This window comes from Styela clava, chromosome 10 (assembly GCF_964204865.1).
Source record: "Styela clava chromosome 10, kaStyClav1.hap1.2, whole genome shotgun sequence".
NCBI lineage: Eukaryota > Metazoa > Chordata > Ascidiacea > Stolidobranchia > Styelidae > Styela > Styela clava.
In genome coordinates this window covers 19,891,930-19,910,558 of record NC_135259.1, presented here as the reverse complement: position 1 = coordinate 19,910,558, position 18,629 = coordinate 19,891,930, and the positions used below count along the sequence as shown (strand labels likewise).

The 18,629-nt window shown below is 37.0% G+C and overlaps 3 protein-coding genes across 3 annotated transcripts; 1 reads left to right on the top strand and 2 right to left on the bottom strand.

Moving 5' to 3' along the window:
- Nucleotides 1–1,117: 1,117 nt before the first annotated feature.
- On the bottom strand, nt 1,118–3,987 carry LOC120337948 (solute carrier family 35 member F3-like). Its single transcript, XM_039405859.2, has one exon. The coding sequence runs from the start codon at nt 3,781–3,783 to the stop codon at nt 2,533–2,535; it is 1,251 nt and encodes a 416-aa protein (XP_039261793.2). The 5' UTR covers nt 3,784–3,987; the 3' UTR covers nt 1,118–2,532.
- A 131-nt stretch (nt 3,988–4,118) lies between these two features.
- Nucleotides 4,119–5,039, top strand: LOC120337949 (uncharacterized). Its single transcript, XM_039405860.2, has one exon. It carries the CDS (start codon nt 4,210–4,212, stop codon nt 4,819–4,821), a length of 612 nt encoding a protein of 203 aa, XP_039261794.2. The 5' UTR covers nt 4,119–4,209; the 3' UTR covers nt 4,822–5,039.
- Nucleotides 5,040–14,305: 9,266 nt separating this feature from the next.
- Nucleotides 14,306–17,704, bottom strand: LOC120343160 (uncharacterized). Its single transcript, XM_039412323.2, has 2 exons — nt 17,467–17,704; nt 14,306–16,726 (listed from the first exon to the last, which is right to left on the bottom strand). The coding sequence occupies exons 1-2, from the start codon at nt 17,661–17,663 to the stop codon at nt 16,507–16,509; spliced, it is 417 nt and encodes a 138-aa protein (XP_039268257.2). The 5' UTR covers nt 17,664–17,704; the 3' UTR covers nt 14,306–16,506.
- Nucleotides 17,705–18,629: the final 925 nt, after the last annotated feature.

Here is an 18,629-nt window from a genome sequence, read left to right as displayed (position 1 = left end):
ATGACCGTGCAAAATTTCATGAAATATCTTGGAGCAGTGCTTCTCAAACTTTTTATGCCGTGCCCCCTTTTTAGTGTGCGCTCACATCAAAAATAAAAAACTAACAATAATCCACAAATAATAGATAGTAAGGCGAAAGTATGTTTTATTCAAAAAACATGTTTAAATGTGTGGATGAAATCGCAATTGTTGAACAATAAAGAAATGTAAATATCCAAAATGAGGCAGGCAAGACCAAATCTTACGAATGTATCAATTAGCTTCACCTCTCCTCAAAAAAAATTGTTTACGCCCCCTTGTGGGTTACGCCCCACTGTTTGAGAAACACTGATCTATAGTATGTTACAAAGTGTATTATCAAAGAGCGCACCGATGAAGAATTTAAATTTGTGTCGATTGTAGGCAATAGGAAATATGTCAATAGTGTAATTCATTTTTACAACTTTGAAACAAAGTTTATATATTTTGAGGGTCAAAAAAAAATAGTGTATTCAAAAGATTTTCAAAGTACGAATCTGGATATATATTCAGAAAAACAATTCCACTATAAAAGTTATAATTTGAGTATTTGAATTTTAAAAAATACAACTACGTCGTTTGGCCACTTTTAAATTATTTTGGAACAACATGGTGATTTCGAAGACGTAAACTGGTTTGAACATCGCACAAGAAAATCATTCCCTAAGCGTCAAAAACTTCACAATGTGAATGTATACGAATTAAGTATTCGGAAGTCAAAGAAATATTCACTAATTGATGGTGTTATGTTATAAATTGAGTGTACATTGATAAGGATAGGATTCACATATTTATCCCAGGGGATAGGAAAACCGATAAGACGGCTTAATCATATGGCGAACCTCGCCCTCTCGTCCGTTTACCAGGGATGGGATTAGTTAGCCAGTTACTTGTTTTCGGATACATGGATTTGGTGATGGAAGTCGTAACCGACCAGCGGTAGGCAATGCTAAACTTGAAAGATTCCCGGAGCTTACAAACTATCGTAGCTCTTTACCTAGCATTGGCTACCTTTGCAGGGCCTAGTTCGGAGCCCAAAGCATATAAATATGGCCGTGCAAAGTGGATCGTGATGAAAAAAGTTTGAAGATATAAACTATCAGCATCAAGTGTTGGTTGCAAGCTGTACTCAATGTTGCATACAATCGCCATTCTACTATAATTTAAAAGCAATAATTTAATAAATAAATACGACAAAATAAAAAGGGCGAGGCTAGTTATTTATAGAGTTCCTCCTGGCTGTAGAGGCAAAGAAGCATGACTAGCATCATTGGCACAGGCTGGTTATGATAGTAAGATTCTGGCTAGTCAAGGTTCATTAGCTTCTACAGTCAAGATGAAATTGCATTCTACATAAGAATTTAGACTGGTAAATGTGTGCAGAGTGTTATGTGTTTTCATAAGATTTTGGCAAAATTTAGTAACAATGAGACATGAGCATATCTGGCACCCAGTAGGGTAGTCGGGTAGTGTACCTATATATGCTCCAGGAAGAGAGAAAATTCATTATTTTTGTCAACCAAAATATAAATGATAAAAAATTGAATTAAACAGCACTTAATCCGATATAGACTGGGAGGTAGCGATACTACCAAAGATCATCGAAGTGTGATGGCCTAGCAGGGGCGTAGCCGAGGCCGGGCAATTGTTTGCAGCTTGATTAGCTATTCAGAGCCGCAAGACTCTTGGTGGGATTCAAATTTTTTTGTCAGCCGGTTCTATCACACAAATGTCATATTGTTCAGGCGGTTCTGTTACAAAAGGTCATTTAATGCTAATCGGTTCAGTGATCGGATAAAATTTTTTGAGATGGTTCTATAGAACCGGCTGAATCTCACTACTGGCTAGCGGTTATAGCATTGGAACAAACTATGTTGGCATATGAGGTGGATTCGATCCTACACCTATCGATTCACCAAGGGTGTAATAAATTGGGCCACAAAGATTCCATTCCTGCAATAATATCCGCTCTTTACATATCAGTGAGTCTTCCTAAAGTCTGTAAGAAATTGGGTTTGCAATGATGAATTACCAAGTTTCAGATCCACCATAAATAAGAGCTTAATTACGTATCAGTGACCAAATTTTGAAGCCACAAGAAAAAATTATACGCAAGTTACCATATCAGACTTTTAGTAAAAGATTGTTTAGAAATACATGAACTATAATGATCTGATTCTGCTCATTTAGGGTTCATTGATTATATTAAATATTATATAAGTATCAAGATAAAATCAAAATTCTTTTGTTTGTGTCAAGTGATGTTTGGATATTAAAGTCAAATAAAAAATATTCAGCACATCATGGGGGCTATTGTTAACCATGTGGGCATCACAGTTTACACATCTTGGTTTGAAAGCCAATCCTACCATCTTACTCAGGGTACAATAACTTGGATGGGTAATACTGACGGTACTTCAAATTTTTGTAGCCCCTTACATGCCAGTAGCTGCTTGTAGCGGGCCCTGTTTGGAGCCAAAGGCTTAAATAAGCGCTGTGCAAAAAATTATAAATTTAAGCTATTTCTTCAGTTACAAATAAAGGTGATTTCTCTGGTGATGAAGATCCTTGAGTTGCTTTCTCTTCCTCATCACGGTTAGTTTTCAGTTTGATCATTTCTTCTTCCTTTCCTTCAGGGTTTTCAGTCTTACATTGCAGAATAGAATGAATTGGGTCGTTCCATGAATCAGGGAAAAGCATGATAGCAAATCCAGAAAATACTAACACTGCGGCAACAAGTCGTATAGCGCTGAATGTTCCATGTCGAAATATCACATCTACACCAGCATTGAGCGGGATTCCAATCATCATTGCAATTGATATGAACAGTGGGTAAGTATACGCGATGCCAAAGTTCACCAAAAAGTTGAAAATAAGGCTGAGTAGAGCTGATAGGTTTACAGCTTGCCATGGAATATCAGACCAACCGAATTTTTCAACTTCTGCAACATATAAGCATACACTTACAGTCCACATCAGAAGCGTATTACTCAGTCCCAGTAGTGTTAAAAATAGTGATACTTGTCCTAATGAAGCATTCCCCACTACTTTTTTGAAAACGACTTTATACACTGCGGCACCAAATGCGGATGCGATAATCATCAAAACTCCTTGAAGAAGATGTTCACTTCCTTGAAAACCTTTTGCGTAACCAAAAAGCACAACACCGCAGATGCATAGGAAAGATGCGATGATCCGTATCGCGTATAATTTTTCTTTAAGTAGGCATAGTGATAGCATGTACACGAACGCAACATTTGAAGCCATGATCGCAGATGCATCGGTTGCATAGATAAATTTGAGTCCGAAGACATAAAGTGAGTTCACGGCCAACCAGATTGCATTTAGGCTCCATATAATTTTAAAAAATTGTGCCATGGTAACACTTTGTGGGCCAAATATATGAGTAGATTCCTTGAAAGCATGAATTATCTTTGCTTTATCACGTTCGGAGATGATAACGAAAATTGCATAACCAGGGAAGCAAAGCACCATCCAACAAGTTCCATACCATGTGGTAAAGTAAGGAGCTTCAAAATTGCCCCACTGAACAGCCGTTTGCGCTGTTTGCTGAGCTCCAACCCACGATACTGCCAAGAGCACCACAATTACAACACCAATAATAGTCTTTCGTACTGTTTCTGACATTCGCTCTGTCTTTTTGTCTGCCATTGAGAATTCCTCTTGCTTGTCTTTTAACGATTTATCATCTTCACTACCTTCACATAAATCTATTATTTTGGAATTCGCGCTTTCGTCGCCCATGGTCACAAATCACGTGGAAACAAAACGCGTGTGAATAGGAAAACGAGGTTTAGCTTAAAAGCAGGAGACCCTTCACGTACAAAACCTAAAGACGGAATGGCGAAATATTTTTCGTGCGGTGGATTTTGACCTTCGCGAAATTTGTTAACGCCTCCCGTATGCGTTAAAATCGCCCGACATTTCCATGGCGCAACCGTCCAAAGGTCGATGACTGGAAATAATACCCTTGTTGAGAAAATGCCAGCGAAGGCAGCCGGCAATCAAAAGTCACGGTAGAGTAATTTTATTTCGCAATAGTCTGCACACATGCGTCTCCTCGCGGAGAAGTATTTTTTAAATTTCTTCGTCTATGCGTCAGCTTTGTTTACGTGTACGAAGTACTTGTGTTGTTTTGCGCTGTGGACATATCGCTGTTGTCCGCTCGCTATGGACTGTGCAACCCAGGAAGGTACAAAGAGCAAGGGTGCTAAAAGAAAGGAACAGCGCAAGGCAGCAAAGCGTCGTCAAAATGGGGAAAATGCACTTAGAGAAGTCGACCAGAATCGCACTGGAAACGTCGCTAACACAGCTTTGGAAGTTCTGCAAAAGTTGAAGGCCGAATTTGAAGAAGCGAAAGCAAGTGGAGATGTTGCAAAAACTCGTTTACTTCGTCAACAAATTTGGATTTCTCAAGACGCTGCGGCCGGTGTTAAATCAGCTGTATCTAAAGAAGAACTCGATTATATCTTGTCTCCTACTACTAAAAAGCTTCCAGTAATTGACAGCAAAGAAGAGGATACTTCAGAGGAGCATGACAAAATGGTGAAAGCCAACCAAGAACGCGCAAACGCGGCTTCACTTTCGGTAAAAATTGAATATCTTTCGAAGCAACTCAAAAAACTGCAAAAGAAACAAACTCAAATTGCAAAGCTGAAGGAGAGACTGCAAAACGGAGAAAAGCTAGAAAATACTCAGATCGAAAAGATTAACGGGGAGAAAGCTCTTGAAGACCAAATTGACGATGTGGAAGAGGAATTATATAAACTGAAAAGAATGTAGTAAATAAATGATGTTCTTTTAAATAATTTATTTTGAACTGCGTCGTGGTATGGCATGTTATGTTCGTACTGCAGAACCAATTACCACAATCAGTCTCCATATTTGTTTACATGTTGTCATTTTACTTATGTCGTCAGTCGATTTGTATTGTGCACTCGCAAATTGTTGTATAGGTTGATTTTTCATCATGACTGATTATTACGTTTATAGAATTCGAATGAGTTGGTAGTTACGATTCAACAAGAATTTAGAATTGAATCCCGGCGCTCGCTGGACGAGTCCGGTTTCTATACCTGCTTTGTGAAGTGTGGGTGGCTGTGCGGTCGCTGTCCACAGTAGTAGCCTACAGTAATAATTTCCGATCAGTCCATGCACAGCGATTAACCAACACTAACTGGTTAAATATTTTTGAAATTGACAAGTGAATGGGTAATCGTCAGCTAGCATTCACGGCATTTGTCAAAATACCACATTTTTATAAGAAAATGTGCTCAAAGCAAGGTCAAACTCACATGGAAATATAGTAGATTGATATCCGAATGAAGTTACCTGCCGTCTGTAAAGTACCGAGAGTTAAGGGAGAATAAATATTTATGGTACGGAATTCCACAATAGTAGTTCTGAAAAATACGGTTGGGCTTAAAATCGTCCGGGTAACCGACAGTGGACGGGCGAGAGCTCGCAGCCAACCGAGTTTGGGTACTGAAAACTTTTTTGGAGGACCTGGTTTATAAGAAAACTGTCCATTATAATAACCACAAAATGTTACCACAGTTACATTAGGAATCCCCAGTGTCAACATTAGCCTGATAATATGAGGACAGCAGACACACGAGGACATCGGTATTTGGCACTTTTGCCTCATGTTCATATAAAAATAATAGAGCTGAATGTCTCCTACACGTTTTAAATTATCGATTTATATACCGTATTTCAAAATCTCGTAATTTTCTACTTTGTAATAAAAATAAAAGACATCCCCTCAAAATAAGTCCCGGACCCTGTTATATTTTCGTGGAAACACGGTAATATATGATTGAAGTTTTTACTTAGTGTGTTTAATATGGTGACCGTACATTTGAACCCATGCGTATATCCACGGGTTCAATCTATATGCGGGTGCTAAAACCCATGGGTTAGGGTTAGTATGGGTTTAACTATCCGTGAAACAAAAAAAATCCATAGGTGCAATAGCATACAGGTGCAATTGTCATGGGTTCAAATGTACGTGGGTTCAAATGTAATGGAACCGTTTAATATAAATGTAATATTTTTTTTTCTTTGTAAATGCTATGTATACGAATCAATAAATTCATTTTACGTTTCTATGTCGTTTACTTTCATTACGTTCTGTCTGCCTCGTTTGTTACGTAACACTACTTGTTGCAATTTCGCAAGCTGCAATCTATTTATCTTCTAAACATATTGCCTCCGTTGTAATATACTTATGTCGCATGGTGCCACTATTGAGCTTCTTATTGCCTGTTCCGGGCGTCGGTCGACTATGTTGTAATCATAGCATATACGAGCATTGCCAATAGTTGCGCAAATACAAACAAACCAGTCCGCGAATTGTACCACCGTGGGGGCAGGTAGGGAAAGCGAAAAACGAATCTGAATTGATAAGAGTTCGGTACTTGCTCACAGTGATTTTCCTACAAGCCCCCCCCCCACCCCCCCCCCCCCACACCCCATAGAGGGTGAACACCCCCTCCCTCCTAAAATTTCAAAAAACCGCACTAAATTTCGAATACGACTCCATACTTTAATTCTTAACGTAAATAAAATTGTATTCAAATATTCAAAAATTGGCTCTACTGTCGGTGCAGATGTTCAGACAAATACATAACACATTTTATAAGTTATAGTTTTATCGCTACTAACAAAATATCCACCACCCCTGAATTTGAAAACACCATCCCTGAAATAAACAGCTGTGGAACGGTGACCGTACATTTGAACCCATGCGTATATCCACGGGTTCAATCTATATGCGGATGCTAAAACCCATGGGTTAGGGTTAGTATGAGTTTAACTATCCGTGAAACAAAAAAAATTCCATAGGTGCAATAGCATACAGGTGCAATTGTCATGGGTTCAAATGTACGTGGGTTCAAATGTAATGGAACCCTGTGGAACATACTGCTCGTTTACCATCTACATCGCTTATTTTACCGGCGTGAATTATTATGTTCGAATCCAATATCGGTATGATTATGTGCGGGAGGATTGTTGGTAGGAGCGTGTCTATGGTGGAGCCACAGGGGCAGTCGCCCCGGGCAGCACGTTATAGGGGTGGGTTTGATAATTTAAATAATAAAAATACAAACATTTCACTCTTACTTGACCTTCAAATTATTTATTATCATGCATAACAACATTTATAATTTGTTATTACTCCCGTAGTCTGTGTACCAGGTTAGGGTTAGGCCATGATTTTATTCCGATTTTCCTTATTTCAGTTCTCGTACGAGCTCGGGGACTGTCAGTGTTAGCCAAGTGGACCCCCCCCCCCCCCCTGTCCATAGGTTTCAGTCCCTTTACACAACTTGATGTAAAGTAGGAGAACAAGATTAGTTACCTCCATATTGGTACACATACTTCCGAAGCGCCAATTTGTTTACTCACCGAAATATTTTTGAAGGTATATATAAGGGGCATCATTATTCCGAACGTGGGGTAACAGAAAAGTTTGACACGCCCCTAATTGTTGGGCCTATCGCCCTCGTGAGTTGTTGAATGTATGTATGCTCATTCGTCTCGTAATGGTGAAAATATAGGTAGGCTGACAATAATGTTGAAGACGAATGCATGTGTAGCGAATCTGCGTATGGATTTTAATGCTATTTAACCCCTTTGTATTAATAGCATGTTGGATTCTATGAAAATATGTGATTTTCTTAACTTTTCAATATAAGAACATTTGACATTGCGATCTATTATGTGCTTATTAAACTCAGATCAGATTGGGGTGTACAGTGTACTCCGCTACCGTATGTATGATGATAATAATAATACGGGGGTAATAACGGGCACCCATTTTTCCCCCATACATGCACAAGAGTCAAGATTATTGCTGACGTAAATTACAAATGTGCGATAGTACACGTAGCAGCAGGTCAGTTATGACTTCTTCTATCGTGGAATTTCTGACTCCCGCGATGAATATGAAAAAATCCTGTGCTAATCGCAAGCCGAATGGCAAATATTTATATTACACCTATCATTCATAAAAAACGAGAATCATTATTTGTATTCAGATTTTGCGTCACGCTGACAGAAGTTCACAATCATTCATTCATTGACAGTCTAATGAATATTTTACATGGCGTACGCGTGTGTATTATCAAAACGACGTGTAAAACCAACCTTGAGTTTTCACTACATAACGAATGAATATATTTCTGCGCATACACACTGTGATTTAAATATGGCTATAAATGTCAAGCTAACCTAATAAATCATTGGCCTTCTATCGGCAAAGTGCGTAGCAAAATTGATACCCAGGTATATTACGGAATATTTACATCTCAAATCAATTGATTTAACTGATTTATGCCACATTAGGCTTTTGTGGCTCTTCAGACGCGTCGAGGGTCGGAAAGTGTAATTTACTAATTTAATTTTCTCATTCAAGCATCCTAAATGGCGGCGTGTGCCTATTTACCCTCCAAAGCCTCTGGACAAATAAAAGTCGAGCGTACCTTTCCCTGCTGAACAGATAATTTACTTCGATTGAGTGTTTTATTATGGCGATTATACGTTTATTATGTCATAAATAATCTAATTTACGCATCATAAAGTGCTATAATACACATTCACTATGATTCATCAATTTTCGATTCAGACACCCAAAACGTGATCAAGTTTGAAGAAATAAAGTGTCCCATACGTCATAAAAAGTGTTTCTATGAATTAAAATGAAACAGCAAAAGTTGGGTGGAGTATCGGGCCTGAATGAAATTTGAAAAAAGTAAATGAAATAGACTCTTAGTCAATGGTTGACCTGGTGGTGTGAGTGATTGTGCCGAGCTTCAGAAATACGATAGTCACCGCATCTATGAGTACCCTTTTTGGGTTCGCAGGTTCGAATCCCGTGGTTGATAATTATGTGCGAACAGATTTCCGAACTTTTCACCTCCCGTAAGGTGGCGGTGGTTCACGTAACCGCTGGTCGGTTATGGCTTTCTACACCATCAAGTCCATGCATCTTAAACAAATAACTGGCTTATAATCCGACATGAACTGGTAACCGGACGAGAGACCGTGGCTTCCCTCTCCCCGGGATAAATTTGTAAAATCCTATCTATATTTGAGAACCGAAATCTAAAGTGGATTAGTCCGATAGTCGCAAAGACAAGCGATTTTTTCACGTCAACAGCAATTTGGCGAAACAATCAATAGGTCGTCTTCACGTTGAATAAATAAGCATTATAATGATTCAACCACCTACTGCGAATTTCGCGATTTGGATCTTTCGTACAAACCCCCGTCACTAATGCAAAAACATGATATTTGAAAAAAACAAGCCCTCCATGTTTTAAAATAACAAAGTAGTAATAATCCGGTAAGGGGTTAGAAACAGTTGTGAGATCAGCGAATCGGTTTGCATTACTGATTACTGTCAATATTCTGTTTGTAACAGAACCGGGTGAAAAATATGACTTTTGTGATGGAACCGACTGACAAAAAATTTGAATCCCACCACTGGTTAGAAATGACTGGAAAATTTGAATTTCCAGTGCAATCTTCATTCTTAAACCTAACTCGATAATTTGATTATTTTGCGAGGGCTTTGTACAAAAGATCCTAAATAAGCATTATAATGTTACAACCACCTACAGCAAAGGTTCGCGATTGTTCAGGCTGCTTTAGGCCTCGCGCGATTTAATCAATTTATCGGCACTCGATGTGTATTGAAACAACAATTGAACAATACTCGATCTTTATGACGAAGAATATGTATAACTTGTCAACATTTGTTTGCGAACAATGAAAAACATTGTTGCGTTTAGCATCACACGGCTATTTACTATAGTTCTATTGACCAGCGCACGTGAAAAGAGGACAAACAAGGACCCTGTCGGCATGGGATGCGAATTTGTATAAGAATTGCGGCCTATTTATCTATCGTGTTTCGCCGAAAATAAGACAGCTTATTATTTCAATTTTCCTTCGAAAAATATCACTAGGGCTTATTTTAGAGAGATGTCTTTTATTTTCATTTATCAAAAACAAAACTACAAAGTAGAAAATTACGAGATTTCCAAATACATAAAATATGAAAACCGATATATATAAATAATACCTCATATATAAATAATACGTTTTTATTTTAAAAAAAACTGCTAACCATAGATTATTCAAAAATGACCAATCATTTGAAGCGTGCAGGGGAGATTTCTTGTTATCGACTAGATCAAAAAATTTCGCGCTATCGACTAGAAATTATTTCAAGTTAAGGGAAGGGCTTATATTAAAATCATTTTCAATATTCAGGCTACGTCTTGTTACGTTCGTTTTAGAGATCGCCAAGCTTGTATTAATGATCCCCAAAAATATTCATTTTGTAAAACTAAAATGTATTTAAAAAAATCTTAGTATAAGTATATCTCTGCTCCATAATCAGCGTAATAGACGATAAAATAACTGATGAAAACAAAATAAATAAAACTGTTTATAGGATCGGAAGAGAGCAAACAAAACCTCAAGTAAAGTTTGACGCGTACAGATTTCAAATGGGCAGGTATTGATAAATAAGGATGCCAGGTATGATTACTTACAAATATTCGATTCTTATCCAATTCGTAAAATTTCGATTGCGATTCTCGATTCCCCGACATATCCCACCGAGAAAACATACCCAACTAAGCAATATGCCATATGAAGTCAAACAAGAGAACGATGTTCGAATATATGGACGGACAAGAAGGCCGCAACTAAGTAGTATGGGTATCCAATTTGTCACAGGAGATAAAATCGCACAAAAAAACGAATCTCTCAGAGCCCATAGCGATTAAAAAAAAAATAAACGTAAAAGCCTTTCAACGGAATATATACATATATATTATATATAGTGAAGTTTGTGCGACGTCGTAGCAACTCAGCATAGCAGTAAAGCAGTTTATACATATATGCGAGGGAATGCCACAAAGCGTTATACATTGTCTGCAATCCAAGTTTTAAGCTCGAGAATCGATTCCAATGCATTCCGCGGAGCATCGATTCTGTAATCGAATCCGCACTCGATTCCGCCATCCCTATGATAAATACCTGTCGCAATGTAACAGAAACAAGCACAATTATTACCGTTTTCATTTACGCTGGAGACATTGGAAGCCAATTAGGGAAGTGCTTTTCAAACTTTGTTAGTCTGCAGACCGGTAAGATTTCAAAATTAATTCTTCGGACCGGTGATCCTTTAAAATCAACCCGAAATGTCAATAACACAAAACAAATCGAATGTAATTACGACAAAGGGGATACTCCCGTAGTATGGGAACAAAGGTGGCGGACACCGGTACGTAGTATGTGTATCAGGTTAGAATTAGGCCATAATTTTATTTCAATTTTTCTTATTTTCGTTCTATTACGAGTTCGGGGACTAGTCAAGTGACTCCCGTAGCATTTGTATCAGCTTACAAAAAATTGCTGTGTATGATACAGAAAAATGCTTTCACTTATTTACATTTCAAAGGGGGAGGGGGGGAGTCCGTCCCCCAAAACCACCCCCTGGTTCAGGGTGTAAAATGGGCGTAGGACGCATCAGTAGTTAAAACTCACAATATGACTCGGTAGGGCATCAATGTTTTGTATTTTGCAATTGAGATATAATTTCGAAATATATTTGGCGGACCGAGGGTTGAGAACCACTGATTCAAAAAACGAGTCACAACACAATGCAAAGTACAATCCCACGCGGGTGCCATAAAAATTAAACCCACTGTTTATGCGGCCAAATAGGAATTAAATTGTCAATAGGAACATAAAATGCTCCCTATCCCTAACATGCTTGTTTATATGGCAGACTAATGCCGTCTTAAGCGAAAACCATTTAAACGGCGGGACCACATATCCATCTATTGTATACACAGTATACAAGTATACACAGCGCGGGCTTTAAACAAATGCAATAAATCGATAAAGCACGTCCGATTTTCGCTCAGTGAATTGTCATACTCTGGGGAAACCTTTCAGTGTTGTGCAATCATTGTCTACTTCGGAATACCTTCTGTGCGTGAAGACAGAAATTTGACGCATAACCGCAGTGTCGCATGTGCGTAAAATTGCGCCCATGGCAAACAACAAGCCACGGCTGCCATACCCAGACACCACTGCGTAACACGCATGTGGGATCTCAAAAGTTTTGTTAATTAATTTAACACAGCTGTGAGGGCGGGTCAACAAACTATACATGGTATCTAAAATTTCCTTTGGCAATTAAATTTTTTATGACTTTAGGAACAACATGTATATCACACCTCCGGTTTAAACTTAATTAATAATTAATATAATACGTCTTAACTGACTAGATTATTATAACGGTCTTGTTGGCTTATAGTGCAAAGAAGAAATGTTTGTTCAGCTGCGGAAGCTAAGTACACTGTATAAAACTCGACTGGAAACCTTATATCACAAGTAGGGCTGGCATTTCGAATCTAATAGTAAAATATTCGAATCGGTTCACTCGGGAATTTCGAAAAATATATTCGATTCTGAAATCATCAGTGCCCACTCTCAAATACTAGGTGTCATCACACTGTCACTCCAACCAAAGCTCTCTACAAGCAAGCACCCACTGTGACCAGTGAATGCCGAACTTTTATGCTGTCCAGGGCGAGTTTCTGATAATTATGCCCCTTATATATACTTAACTTCAAAAATAATTCGGGGGATAAATAAGTTGTAGATGTTGTTATACATAATAATAAATGAATTAAAGGTCAAGTAAGAGTGAAATAATCATCAAACAAAACAACATGTATTGAATAAGATCAAACTCAGATATCTGCAACGTGCACCGGGCGGCAGCTCCTATGATCCATCCCTGACTGCAACGTAAAGAGCTATCATATGAACCTGGGTGGTGGTGAGCATATAACCCGTTATGTCATCATTGCTAAGTTTAAATCGTTAACCTCTAGTACACCACACTTGTGCGTCACGGGGTAAAGCGACTATTCAGTTAAAAATTGGAATGTTTGAAAAAATTATTAAGATCGGGGCTGTACTTTTGATTCGAAACACAATTAATAAAACTATTGCAAAACATAAATCTCATATTGGAAGGGATCGCGAGCTTAAAAGTTTGGAAAGGTTTAGAATAGATAATTAAAAACGACAGAGAATAAATCAAACCTTATGGCGACATTCATTAGCGTGTGGTATTGTCGGCGAAGCGATAGTCGACACTAGATTTTGTTATGCTCTGACATAAAAATCTGTTGAAGTCGAAGTAATATAGCGAAACATCAGACATCCTTGTCTCGTTCCAATTCCCCAACGAGGCGACAAGCTGTCGATTGATCCTTAAAAAAGTCGGAATTGCCACCACATGCTCTATTATTCATCAACCTCACAACCTCACAGACGTCTACAATAAAAACGGGATGAGCATCGCTTCTAGATTTGTTTCGATGACTCGTTATATTTAGGGTGTCCATAAAGTCCTAATTTATTTTTTAAATTGCAAAGGGAATTTATCGATGCCATATATTGTTTTGGCATCAACATCAATGGACACCCTGTATGATGTATGTGAATGATAGGGAAATACAGTTCATTTCATTCACGAGACGGCGGATATTTTTCTTTTCCAAGCGGGTGTAATCGATCGATCAACGCCCTTTTATCATAATCTACGATTTAACTTTCCGAAACCTTTTAGTTCTGCGGTCTATATATGCAACGAAAACAGTGAAAAATAACCAAAGAATCCAGTCACTCTGGATGAAGTGCCGGTCGGATTTTGAAACCAAGCCAGAATCACAAGAAAATTGGGCCCTTCAGAAGTGTGTGTACCCATATATATGTAGTAACTACTTTTGTTCGCCAACTTTACATTAAGTTGTGTAAAGGGACTGAAACCTATGGGCAGGGGACATATTCACTTGGCTAACACAGACAGTCCCCGAGCTCGTAATAGAACTAAAATAAGGAAAATCGGAATAAAACTATAGCCCGACCCTAACACACACACTACGGGAGTACCAAAGATTGCATCAGTCACCCAAGTCATTACAACAGGTATCAGCTGACATTTTGCACTTCAAATCCATGCACAATTCTTAGTGTGTCAGTGGGACTTACAAATACTATTAGAACGCTGTTAGCAATTAGGCGAAGGCTTAGAAACTTTCTCTGCACAAAACCGCTTTATGTTGTCCAACAACCTGAACCTCCTCTCGTGACCAAAATTCTTAGAAATCACTAAGTATCATCTCAGCTACATTGATGCCTTTCGTTGAAAAAAATTCAGCACAAATTCAGCTAAATTATTTTATTAGTGAGTCTGAAAAGTGAATTCTAAATAGTGTTCAAAATCAGCCTAAAACGAAACGTAAAATCAACAAAAGAAATTTATGTACATTTAGTTCTTTAGTTGGAATAAACAGGGCTATGGTAAAACATTAAAAGCTTTTTTAAAAACAAAAATATAATCAAAACATAACATCCTATGACTGGGCCCCATTATATTTTTCATCACACATAAATGCAAAATGTCCCTGTTTATAAATTCTCTCATCAGCACTCATTCAGTTGCAAATGAATTACTGTAAATAACATGGACAAAAGAGTAAACACATGGTGCCTAAAGTCTAGCAAGGGTCCTTTCTGATATTATTACATAAATTTCCTAAATACAGGAGAGTTGGCGCTTAGTAGCGGGAATACTCTCAACAAATCGAATTTTCGCAAATGAATTTATAAATCTCATAAGGGAACCTATTTACATAAATGCAAAATAATCAAATTACAGCCATAATACGAAATTTTTTTTTTGAAGACATAAACAGCAAAATCAAGACTCAACAATCGGCTTTCAGCTGGCTCCCAGAAAGTTGGATATACAGTTATGTGAGCAGTTACTACTATTTTCAAGTAAAAAATGCTTTTAAATGAGACACATACCATATATACTGGTAAATGAAACCATTCTGGTACCTTTTACACACAGATATATCGTTACAAGCAAGCTAACGAAACCTTTCGCTTCCAAAGTGGAATTTTAGTTAAAATAAAACTTCAAAAACATCTCTATATTTTCCTAACATGGCTTTTTAAGATATATAGACAGCTCTGTTGATAGCCTTCAAAAAAATTGATAAAAACTTGTATTAGTACACGAGCAAAATTGTTGAAGTTGACTGAGTTTTAAATTTTCTAATAAACTAAATGAGCTGTACAGTCTCAATTTAATGCAGCACGTGCGTACCAGTCTCAACGCTAAATATCTTACATCTTACGAACAGACTATTCCCTAAGGGTTTTATAAAAAATATCAGATTTAGGTAAAACAGAGCACCCTGGAAAGGAGGTAGCAAGAATTAAATCGTATTGCTATTCTGGCATTACAACCTTTACAGAAGTCTTTTATAGTTTAAGAAATCCCTAAAAATTATATCTTCAAACTTTAAAAATCTGGAGGGGAATCGTTTCAAAATCAAGCTTTACATTTACACCAAGCAACTACGATAGCCATTCTAAAACAAGTCTTTTGTAACATTATATATAAATCGTAACATGTAAATTTGATATAAATTCCACACGTTTCAATTCTTTGTATTTCCTAAATTTGGAATGGTGCCATTCTTATTCAAAACAATTATTCATAAGCCATTCTTATACTGTCCAAGCTCAAAAAAATGTGATGAATTTTACCTAAAAATCAACCCGAATCCCAGAACTTAGCATATTGAATGCTGTGCTATATTCACAAAAACTTAGTTAAAACTGATTTCAAAAAAATGAAGAATCTTAGCTAAAAATCAACCAAAAAACAACAAAAAGTTACATGAAAATAGTATTTCGACACAGTGACAAAAATCTATTCCTTTTAAAAATAGGTTGATATCACAAAAATGGAAAAATAAAATTTAGGTGCAAAATCAGTCACCTTTTACAGATTGTTTTTTCAAAATACTTCCATAAAAACTGAAAAATTGGAATAAAAAAAACAGTGTTCTTCCGGATCACATTTTAGGCTCAATTATGAAGAACTCAGAATACAAATTTTAAAATCGAAAAGTTTAAATTCTGATATCGGGAAGAATTTAAGAGGTGCAAGGAGTCAAATTATTTTGACTACTAATAAAACCTGTCGGATAATCGGAATAATAGTTTGACTATTTTGTTACAAAAATTCCATTTTGAAACCTAAAATATGACACAGAATTACAAAAAAAAAATGAAAAGAAAATCATGACAATTACGTTTTTACATTTGACAAATAAAATGGAATGACAAACCACAGAGACTAATGTAATATATAACACTGGTTGAAATTTAAACAAACAGTCGTTTTAATTTTTTTTTTTCAAATTAAAAATGCACCATCAGCTAAAAGCACCTTTTTTGAAGAAGCGAGAATTTTGTTCTTCTATATTTCAAAAAGTGAATTCTATGGTGAAAGAAATGTGTTCAGTTCATGCCTGCGAACTTTTTTTTTCGTACTCCCCTTACTCTTCAGTAAATTGGGTTTCTCGCCTGGCGAGCAGCTCTTTGCTCTGGTGTTTCTGGGGCCTTTGCCTTGCGTTCCCAAACAGACATATTATCAGTGTGAAATGGGGCACCCCCTCTTGTATATTTTTCTTTTATTTTATTCCCTTCTTCACGAGCTGTTTGCTGAGTTGAGTCGTTCTCCTGTGCATCATGGACTTTCTTATCCGCAACCTGATTACTGGTCCTGTAAGAGATGTATCAGTTAGTTTGTGGTATTAGACTGAAAATGTATGTCATCTCTACAAATACTTTCACGGCCAGTAAATTATATGAAGTAGTTGAATAAAATATGAGGCGTACCGTACATACTCGCAGATAGGTCACAATTTTGTCCGTACATTTAAAAAATAAAATATCCGCTCGACATAAGTGCAAATCGCCACCAAGTCAGAACAATGATATACAGGTTTGTAGCGAGTTGGTTATTCATGGAAATCATATGGTCTGCGCTTGCGTACATGCACTTATTATCGCTCACGGGTGTCGATAAACATATTTTGATTATATTAAGCCCTACAAAAAGAAAAAAAAAGTTATCTATGCAAATATATACGGTAGTTGATTTTAGTGCTTAATCCAGGCATTTTTAAATATATAACTCCCATTGATATAGCAAGCATATACCTATTGCTTGGCACGATGCGTCGACAAGTTCAGATATTTTTTTTTGTCGTGCATGAAATTTATACCGACACAATTTAGCAAAAATGGTAAAAACAGCAGTAAATATTCAGGTATCAGTATTGTTGCTCGATGTCTTTATATTTGAAATTTCTACCACAGAATGAATTTATGCCTATCGCTAAAAGAGCGGCTTTTCCATTCACCAAATATAACAATCCGTTTCATAGAAACCGCCATGTCACAAAATAATAATCAAGTGAACCGATGTAGGGTAATAAGAGGTTTTAATAAAATGATCACCTTCTATTTCTGGCATCCTCTTCCTCATTATGAATATGGTCGAACCATTCACATTTTGAGTAAGGTTTTGCTGCTTCGGACTTTACAATATCTTGCGAAACTAACAAATCCTTTTCTCCCCCTTGCTTTGCTAGTCTCACGTAATCAGAGTCTGTAGGCTTGATGAAAAGTCTCGCTTTTTTGCCGGAATCTTCCATATTTTTCTTAGACAGATGAGTGTGATATTAAAACTTATAAACTAAAATGATAATGCACCAATATTAAGTTTTTGACCGAGTACTTATCAAGTTTTAGAATATTGTTAAACTAGATAATATTCGAAAACAGGTATATGATAATATCATATGATAATATGTATAAGTTTATTTCGACTCCATAACCAGCATAATACCCGATAAAGTAATTGATAAAAACTGATTATAGAACCAGACCAGATTATAGAGCAAACATAACCTCAAGTGAGGTTTGAAACATACAAATTTTAGATGGAAAGGTATTGATAAAAGAAGTAGTACATGTTCGCTGACCTAAAAATATTGAAACTAATTAGAGCACACAATCACTGAGATATGATAAAATCGGAAGAAAAAAAGACAGACAAAAAATCATGGGGGTATAAAAACAGTCTATGCAAGAATAATTCAATGGGGACGGATGCACAATGATGGTCAGATGGTGGTAAAATATTCTAAAACACTCACTAGGTCTGTGTACTGAAATACTAGACTGGTATACTATCTGCATATGAGTGTCATGTTTAATTGAATTAAGACGTTCTTAAATGTAAGCAAACCCATTAGCATGAGCACATGATTTAAAGTCTGATCATTTACGCTAATTTGAAAAAGTACTGTAACACAGTAATCTGGTAATGGGAGATTCAGAGATTACTTCAACCTTCAGACCTTAATCATCAATTACAGAAGAGTAGACTATTTTTCGTTCCATTCACACGATTACTGGAATGGCTTGGTCCGTCCGTAAAATGTTAAACGTAACCATTGGGCATTCCAAAAACTACAGAACCAAAAAGAGAAATTTAATAGATAGTCTAGCCTAGCTAATTTAATTCAAACTCCACCATTGTCGCATGGTACCGTACCACAGTAGAACTACCAAAAAATACAAGACACGACTGCCAGCACACAGGACTGAAAGAAAAA

Excerpts from the sequence above, each read along its gene's own strand:
- LOC120343160 (XM_039412323.2), bottom strand. The coding sequence starts at position 17,663 with ATGGAAGATTCCGGCAAAAAAGCGAGACTTTTCATCAAGCCTACAGAC. Across the intron at positions 16,727-17,466 it reads GAGGATGCCAGAAATAGAAG|GACCAGTAATCAGGTTGCGG; the intron begins GTGATCATTTTA and ends CATCTCTTACAG.
- LOC120337949 (XM_039405860.2), top strand. The coding sequence starts at position 4,210 with ATGGACTGTGCAACCCAGGAAGGTACAAAGAGCAAGGGTGCTAAAAGA.
- LOC120337948 (XM_039405859.2), bottom strand. The coding sequence starts at position 3,783 with ATGGGCGACGAAAGCGCGAATTCCAAAATAATAGATTTATGTGAAGGT.